At 42.3% G+C, this 8,820-nt stretch overlaps 1 protein-coding gene and 1 pseudogene across 2 annotated transcripts in view; one reads left to right on the top strand and one right to left on the bottom strand.

The window, feature by feature from the left end:
• Nucleotides 1-1,755: 1,755 nt before the first annotated feature.
• GALNTL6 (polypeptide N-acetylgalactosaminyltransferase like 6) overlaps nucleotides 1,756-8,820 on the bottom strand; it is a gene marked incomplete at both ends in the record, with an annotated part of 1,089,171 nt that continues 1,082,106 nt past the window's right edge. The window contains one exon of the mRNA XM_080710675.1: nucleotides 1,756-1,923. Within this exon, the coding sequence (XP_080566801.1) occupies nucleotides 1,756-1,923 (168 nt within the window). The remainder of the gene's footprint in view (nucleotides 1,924-8,820) is intronic.
• Nucleotides 6,857-7,400, top strand: LOC308273519 (ADP-ribosylation factor 1-like; annotated as a pseudogene). Its single transcript has one exon. The product of its transcript is annotated as an ADP-ribosylation factor 1-like (transcript).

Here is an 8,820-nt window from a genome sequence, read left to right as displayed (position 1 = left end):
AGTTTCATATATCAGGGTTTCTGTACATCAAGGCTGCTTTTGTGGGCATCTCCAGGAAGTGTAGTATTCTTATCTGGTGACTAAAATTTTTAAGGTAAATTGGATTAATAATCAGAACCATCTTGGGCAACAGAGTGAGATAACACAGGAGACTAAATGCAGGACTAAAGATCAAAAGACACAACAGTCCTGCCAGGAGTTAGGCCTCTCTGGGCTTTCATTTTTCATCTAAAAAACCAAAGACATTAGATCCCATGAGTCTTTCCAGTTCTAAATTCAGTGGTCTACATCTAAGAAGATACATACATTTTTATTAACAGGACAGAAAAATCAATTTAAAATAAAAACAGAAAAATCAAAGTTAAATACGTTCTTGTATTTGAAAAAAAAAGCAATTTATAAATGTATACTGAACATTATTTTTTCCTCTAGACCTATCTTGATACTTGTATAATCTTCCCCAACCCCGTGTTGAAAAGTAAACAGTTTTTTTAAGGATTAAATACTCATTTAGTGTTTTTGAATTTTTCCTTTCTTAACCTTTAAAATACAGCCCCATTAACAGATAATGATATCAGAAGTACTTTATTGATGGTAATTCCTTTTATGGGCTTCCAAATAAATAATAACATTAATACTAACAATATAAAACAAACAAATATAATAATTAAATAAAGCCACCTCTAAGTTCCCAGCACTGATTAAATAGAATTGAAGTAGACCAGGCCATTTTCACTTGTCACTGGGAGTGTAGATTTATTCAGGTTGAAGAATCTCCTAAACAAATTACACTGACCTTACTCCATTTCCCTCCTTAATAAAAATTTTGACTGGAGAAACATAAGACTTTAAAAATTCTAAAAGTAATAGAAAAGTAAAAATAGATTTCCTAGAGAAATCTTTCTCCTAAATCTTTTTATGGTTTTGCTGCTTCTGTGAAATCTTTTCTTTGGAGTAACTCAGTAGCATAGCTTTCTTTTTGTTTTTGTTTTGTTTTGTTTTCATTTTTAAGCGGATTCATACAAGGGCACTGAATTAGAATTACAGTTGGGTTTTGGAGCATGAACGCTTGTGAACAACAGGTAATTTCTCTTCTAAAAGAAAAATGGCAGACATCAAAGAAAGAATGGGAACATTGGAAGTCTATCTTGTTATGGAATTTAAGTCATATTAAATGTGGCACCCTCGTTTTAAAAGAAAACAAAGTAAAACAGGATGGTATGAGCACTCTAAAATCATCTGCAGCACTTTTAAGGGTTAAACCTGCTTAACCCATTCTTGGTCAGAGAATGGCACCAAAGAGTACAGCTCACCCCTTAAGCATGGCTAGTTCTAACCCTGGGGTCTGGTCAGGTTGGCAGAGCAGTCATGCACTCTGTTTCTACCCCCCTCCCACCCGATTAATAGGATCCATTCATAGCTACTCACTACTGCAGGATTTGACCTGAGAAATGCTAGGATTTATTAACTCAGCAGTTGTTTTGAAAAGTCCTTAAGTATTCTTCCCCCTTGGCCAGCAAGGGAACTGCTCGGCTCCAGTTCTCAGAAGCAGCTGGTGAGGTTCTCAGCCAAGTCCTTCAGATGCAGGAAGTTCCTCAGGACAGCCTCCTTTGACATGGCATTTACAAATCTTTAAACCAGACTCCCTGGGTCTAGGATATGTTATTCCTGACTCCTTGGACCCAGATGCCGGCTAGAATTTAGTTCAGAATCTGCAGGTAATCACTCTTTTCTTCCTTCCTTCCTTCTTTCTTTCTAGGAGCTGGTGTGGTGGCTAAATTTTTCTAAAACTGTCATGTTAATGTGTTCAAACATCCACTGCTGAGTTTCAGAGAGAGGGTCACATCTGGCCATGAAAATCTTCTTTTCCGCAGGGTTGCAATCCATGCAGCTGTTGCCCACAGGATGGAATAATGTTCTGTCCTGGAGGGGTTAGAAAGAAAAGACTGACATAATACATGGTGAATGGTCAGAGCCCCAGATATACAGAAGTAAAGTACTTGTTAAATTTGAGTATATACCCAGAATATAAATAGAGCAGCTTCCAAATCACACAGCAGCGGATTGATTTGTCAACATTGAATATCATTTCCTGGAGTCTGTCTGGTGCTCTATAGGGAGGGCCTCCAAGCAGATTCAACCAAAGCCAAAAAAATAAAAAAAATCACGCATTCATTTGTTTTTTTAAGCGATCGATTTAATTTCCTGCTTTGTGGTAACATTTTGCTATGGTTGGATTTTGAAGAGAAACATAAAATAATCTAGGTATTTGGGAGAGAAACATGAGACACATACACAAAAAACCCTCTAATTTGGTCCAGAGTAAATAATAATCACATGCATCCACATCACCAGAAAAGTCCATTTTTTCCCCTACCCTCACACTGAACCTCTGCTGGGAAAGGAGAACACAGAAGAAACAGGACCCTAAGTGCTGTCCTCTGCAGAGGATGAAAGTAGGAGAGGGTAAGTGACCCGTGGCGAGAGCTCAAAGTACAGTCAAATGTGTTAGCGCTCAAGCTTCAGTCTCTTCTCAGTCTATCACCATTATGGGCATTCCAGCGGGACGATTCTCACGGTGTTCTATAAAGTAGAGGAGGCCACATGCACTTAAGAAAGAAGCGCCTAGACCCAGGATATGGATAACAGCTCGGTGAATGAAAGGTACTCTCAGGGCACAACGTTTAAGGACTGAGCGAGCTCATTATCTCTCCTGGCTCTGTAACACACGCCCCTTTTTATTCTGCACATAGGAAGAGAAGGTAATACTTAAACAGTACGATCTTTCCTTAACTCTTAAACCTTTTTCTTTTATGATAGTTCTGTGTGTATTTTTTTAAAGAGTCAATAATTTTTTTCCCCCACGGTACTAGGGATGGAACCCAGGGGCATTGTACCTCTGAGCTACACCCCCAGCCCTATTATTTTAATCTTTTCATTTTTAGAAACAGGGTCTCACTGAGTTGCAAAGGGCCTCCCTAAGTAGCTGAGGCTATTCCAAGAACCGCGACCCTCCGGTCTCAGCCTCCTGAATGCTGGGATTACAAGCATGCGCCACCACACCCAGCTAAAGAGGCAATAATTCGAGAAAGTATCCCTAACTCACTGCTTAATCACTGCTAAATAACTAAAGTATCCCTAAATCACTGCTTAAATTTTAGGATTGAGGAATGTTTTATTATTTAGGTTAGCAAGTGTTTAGAGATTCTGCTTATTTTTCTTTAAGTGAGGAGTACTAAGCTCATAATACTTTTAGAATTAGGACTTTCTCAGCCACCCTTTGTAAACATTTCTGAGTTGTTGCTAGATCTCAAGACTTCATCAAACTAATATTTAATGTCCTTTCGGGTTCCGGATGTTTGCATAGTTCAGCTCTGTGAAGGAAAGGGAGAATAAGGAAGGAGACAGGAACAGGGGACACTTTACTTGTAGTTCCTACTTTTAGTGTAAACAAAGGACCGTGCCTAATACAAAGGATCACTATTTTCTTCTGCTCTCTTTAAAGGTGAAGTTTCCTGTGTTTATTGTAGATTTTACTTCCCTTACACAAAGATAGCTCCTGAGGTCTTCTTAGCACCTGTTCACCTCCTGCTTCATTGACTCCACTGGGGTCTGAGTGAAGGGGAAGGCCTGGGGGGCTCTCCCTGCGCTGGGGTCCACTCTAGGAGGAAGGAGATTGGTCTGCAGCTCTCTCCCCATGTTCTCCTTACTTGGAGGCCTGGATGCTTGGTTGCAGATCTGCTGGCAGCTTTAGGCTCCTTGGGCCCCGTCACCTTCCAGATCCCCATTTCTTCTAGCGTCTCTTGCTCAGCGCCTCTCCCCACCTTTAACCACTTTAGCTACTGGACGTCATCTAATACATTAGATCTTTTCGAAGAGCATTTTTTTTTTTTTTCCTTTTTGGCAGTACTGGACATTAAACCTGGAACTTCTCACACGCTAGGCAAATGCTCTCCCACTGAGTTACACGCCTAACTTTCAAAGAGCATTGTTAAGCTGTACTATTCAAGAAAATTCTGTGACGTGATAATGTTTTTCCGCTTTTGGTAGTAGGGATTGAACTCAGGGGCATTTTACTTATGAGCTACACATCCAGTCCTATTAAATTAAATTAAATTAATTTATTTTGTGGTACTGGGGATGGAACACAGGGGCGTTCTACTTCCGAGCTATCCCCCCATTTTTTCTTCCTTCCTTCCTTCATCCCTCCCTTCTTCCCTTCCTTTCTTTCTTTCTTTCTTTCTTTCTTTCTTTCTTTCTTTCTTTCTTTCTTTCTTTCTTTCTTTCTTTCTTTCTTTCTTTCTTTCTTCTTTCTACAGGGTCTCACTGAGTTGCAAAGGGCCTTGCCAAGTAGCTGAGGCTGTCAGTGAACCTTGATCCTCTGGTCTACACCTCCCGAATAGTGGGATTACAAGTTTGTGCCATCATGCCCAGCTCTTTTCCTTCCTTCCTTCCTTCCTTCCTTCCTTCCTTCCTTCCTTCCTTCCTTCCCTCCCTCCCTCCCTCCCTCCCTCCCTTCTTTCTTTCTTTCTTTCTTTCTTTCTTTCTTTCTTTCTTTCTTTCTTTCTGATGGTACTGGGGATGGAACCCTTCTGTCTTTGGGCTACACTCCCAGACCTATTTTATATTTTTTATTTGGAAACAGGATCTCTTAAACCAGCGAGGCTGGCTTCGAACCTGCCCACTCCTCCCGTCTCTGCCTCCCAAGTGCTCGGATTACAAGTGTGAGCCACCACGCCCGGCATTATTCTTTATTTTTAAACAGGGTCTCACTGAGTTGCAAAGGGCCTCACTAAGTAGCCGAGGCTGTCCAGAACCATAATCCTCCTGTCTCAGTCTCCCAAGTACTGGAATTATAAGCGTGCGCCACCATACCTGGCTTTTATGTTTTATTTTGAAACAGGGTCTCACCAAGTTGCTGATGCTGGTTTTGAACCTGCAATCCTCCTGTCTCAGGCTCTCAAGCACAGAGATTACAGGAATTCACCACCATACTCTGCTAACCTGGTAAATATTAATTCACTTTCCCCCCCTGTATCTGCATCTCTTTTTTCTTCTTCACAATATGTATTTCTTCCTCTTGTTGCCTCTATCAATAATAGCTCAAGCAGTACTGCTGGATGCTCACATTTTTTCCTCAAAATACATATTTCCATTAAATCTAAAAGTTTGAGAAAAGTAAAAGGAGTAGAACATGTTTCAATTCTCTTTTCCTTCACCAAATTGTGTGCACCTTAGCACAGATGCAAAAGCCAACCCAGCTTTTCTGAGCATTTTACTTTTCTGAATATTATTTTTGAACCATAAAGTGATCATGTTTTTCCAAATCCCACAGGGGAACCCATGTTTTGACAAATTCAGGTAATACTCCTGGGTACAACCAGGCAGGCTATGTGGGTTCAGCTGAACAATCTAGAATATGTGTTTTGTACTTTAGGTAGTCTTTACTTGTACTTCATGTTCTTAAAACAAGCTGAAAGATTGAATTCCCTCTATCTATCTGTGTCTGTGAAGCTTCATCAGGAAAATGAGGGGGTGGATTAGATAAATCTCCAAGGACTCTTCCAGCCATAAAATTGAATGAACATTTTATTCCAAAGTTCACTGGTGACAGAGATGAATGGCGGGGTGTCATACTCGTGATGGTGTGCAATACCCAGTAGATCAACAGACTGAGGGTTCTCTTTATGGACTGAGCTGCGCTTCCCCTTGTCTTTGGGGTGTCCAGAGGCTCCAGAGATGAAGCAGAGAGAAGATTCTCAGCCTTCTCCAGAGCATACTTTTTTCACTTTTGACCTTGGGATCCACATGATTCCCATCTTTATGTTTCTTCTTGGCCACAGTTTTAGAAACGTCTTTACTGATGTTTTTTCTCCTGGCTGAAATTAAGTCAGTGGATCGCATCCTCATTCTTTGAATGTGGTTTCTGGTTCCAGACCAGCCCTTTACTCTGCCCTTCCTCTCGTCATCTAGAGTAATGTGTGTTAATAGCATGGAGCACGGTTTTGAGTGTAGTAGACTTCGGAGTTTGTTGGCATGTTTGCTGTTTCATACCAATTCTCCATAAATGACGATAGAAGCTGTTCTCTCTTTGCTTTTAACTCAACTGTTCTTTGTTTGGTCCCCAGGGAAGGCGCAGCAAGAGCTCGGGCTGTTCACAGTGGTTTACATATTGCTTTACCCACCACCTTCCCTGGATGCCTGTGTGCTTGTTTATTTTTTGCCATGTTTTTGCCTAAGAAAATTAGAATTCATTGAACAGAAAAGCATTAATTCAGATCCAGGATTACTGAAATGCCTTTCCTAAACAATGTTATGTGCCAGCCAATCAGTCCACACAGAAAAGTGGGGGTGGAGCTTTTCAGGTAGGTCTTTGAAAGAGGCACCATGTCAGAGGTCAATGCCAGCCCATGGATTTGATTGGCATCTGTGACAACTTGGGGAATTAACATCTCTGCATTACATTCTGTTAGTTTCCATACATATATAGGAGCTGAGCTAAGAACAAGTGAGCTGTAGAAAACATTCTGGACTCTGCTTGGGTCACAAAAGAAGCAAATACCAAAAATGCAAAGATCATAAAATAGATGTGTGAAGCATAATATATAGGAAGATGAGTCCACACACAAGGAAAAGAGCCAACGTGGACCTGGGTGAAGGACTTGGCATTTGTGGCCCTAAAGCATTTGGATTGTCTTGCGAGTGTAACTCAGTCTCAAAGTGCTCCCTGAGTTTCATCCCCAGCACCACACATTCACACAAAAAAAGTGATAAGGAGTGGGAGCGAAACGAACGCCTGGCTCAGAGCAGCGGCTGCCAGGTCTCTGGCCAGTGTCGCTTCTGCCCACGCCCAAGCATGGGGAATATCTTTGCAAACCTCCTCAAGGGCCTTTATGGCAAAAAAGAAATGTGCATCCTCATGGTGGGCCTGGATGCTGCAGGAAAGATAATGATTCTCTACAAACGGAAGCTTGGTGAAATTGTAACCACCATTCCTACCATAGGTTTCAATGTGGAGACTGTTGAGTACAAGAATATCAGCTTCACCGTATGGGATGTAGGTGGACAGGACAAGATCCGGCCACTCTGGTGCCACTGCTTCCAGAACACCCAAGGCTTGATCTTTGTGGTGGACAGCAATGACAGAGAGCGGGTGAACAAAGCCCGTGAGGAACTCACGAGGATGCTGGCTGAAGACGAGCTCCGGGATGCTGTCCTCCTGGTGTTTGCTACTAAGCAGGACCTCCCAAATGCCATGAATGCGGCAGAAATCACAGACAAGCTGGGGCTGCACTCTACGCCACAGGAACTGGTACATTCAGGCCACCTGTACCACCAGCAGGGATGGGCTGTATGAAGGACTGGACTGGCTATCCAATCAGCTCCGGAACCAGAAGTGAACCAGAACCCTCTTTCCCCCTACTTCCTCCTCTCTACCCTCTGCTTTCCTCTCATGTGGCAAACGTGCGACTCTGTGGTCCTGAGTGCCAGAAGCTGTCTCCATGGGTTGGTCAGTGTGCATCACACCGTGCTGTACATGTGCAGACGCAGCCTGCAGCCTGCAGCCAGGTTTTTATTTAATGTAAATAGTCTCTGTTTCCACTGAGGCAGTTTCTGGCACTCCTATGCAATATTACTCAGCTTTTTTTTTTTTTTATTGTAAAAAGAAATCAATTCACTGTCAGTACTGAGAAGGGATTTAGTTAGGCATGTAGGCACCTGGCCTCCAGGAGCCACTGGGCTGTAGTTCAGTGTCGGGATCCATTTGGTGGTTGGTTTTAACCCGAACTCAGTGCATTTTTAAAAAATAGTTAAAAATACAAGGAGAACACTTGAACACACCAAAGGGAGACTATGCCTAGTGTAGGTTTTGCAGGCCTGAATGCTAGTCCATCGGATCGGCTGTTTCCCTCTGGGAACGTGAGAGACGGTGATGAACTAATTGCCATCCACTGCATGGTCACAGTAGAGGCCCTGAGGCTTGCCTGTCTTTGGGTCACCAGCATTCCATTGCATTGTGCTTGTATTCATGTTCACACGGTCACCTGGGGTGGGCTGGGGGTCCACTGTAGGAGGGAACAGGGCCGGGCCTCGGCTTGGTGGGCATGTGGCCAGAGTGGCGGCCCTTGTGTTTCCACCGCCTGCTTGCCCTTGCACCTGCTGCCATGTTGGTGAGAAGTTGTGTCTCACCAGCAGGAGCACGGGTGAGCAGGGAGGGTTGGTCCAGTTGCAGAACCCCCAGCCCTGGAGTACCCCCATCTCCATGTATGAAGTAGCTTCCTCCCTCAGCCTGCAAGGGTCCAATTTGCCATAGAAAAAGACGACCTCTACTTTTTTTCTTTTGTATTTTGATAAACACTGAAGAAGCTGGAGCTGTTAAATTTATCTTGGGGAAACCACAGAACTGGTTTATTTGGTGTCGTGGAACCTCTTACTGCTTTTAATACACCATTAGTAATAAAAAAAAGTGATAAGGAATTTGAATCAAATTCTTGTCATATCACTTACTTGCTATGGGGTTTTGGAAAAGTTATTTAGTTCAAAGAACCTCACCTTACTTATTTATAAAATGTAGATAATAATAATAATACTTCATGAGTCTGTTGTGAGAATAAAATATAAAATTGCCATTACAGTGTCCTGAACATGAGCAAGTAACTAAGTAATAGGGATCCTATTCTTCTCTTCCCCTAATATGTTTTTTAGTCAGACACATCCCCACTTCTAAAATTCAGGATGCACTAACCATCTGGTCTGAGACCAGTTATTTCAACACCAAATTGATTCTTCTGAAATACTGTCACAACAGAGTTTGAAAAA

The sequence above is a fragment of the Muscardinus avellanarius genome (assembly GCF_963383645.1).
Source record: "Muscardinus avellanarius genome assembly, chromosome: 14".
In the NCBI taxonomy this organism is placed as follows: Eukaryota; Metazoa; Chordata; class Mammalia; order Rodentia; family Gliridae; genus Muscardinus; species Muscardinus avellanarius.
Note: the sequence above shows the minus strand (reverse complement) of the source record. Positions and strands in the feature narration are given on the sequence as shown.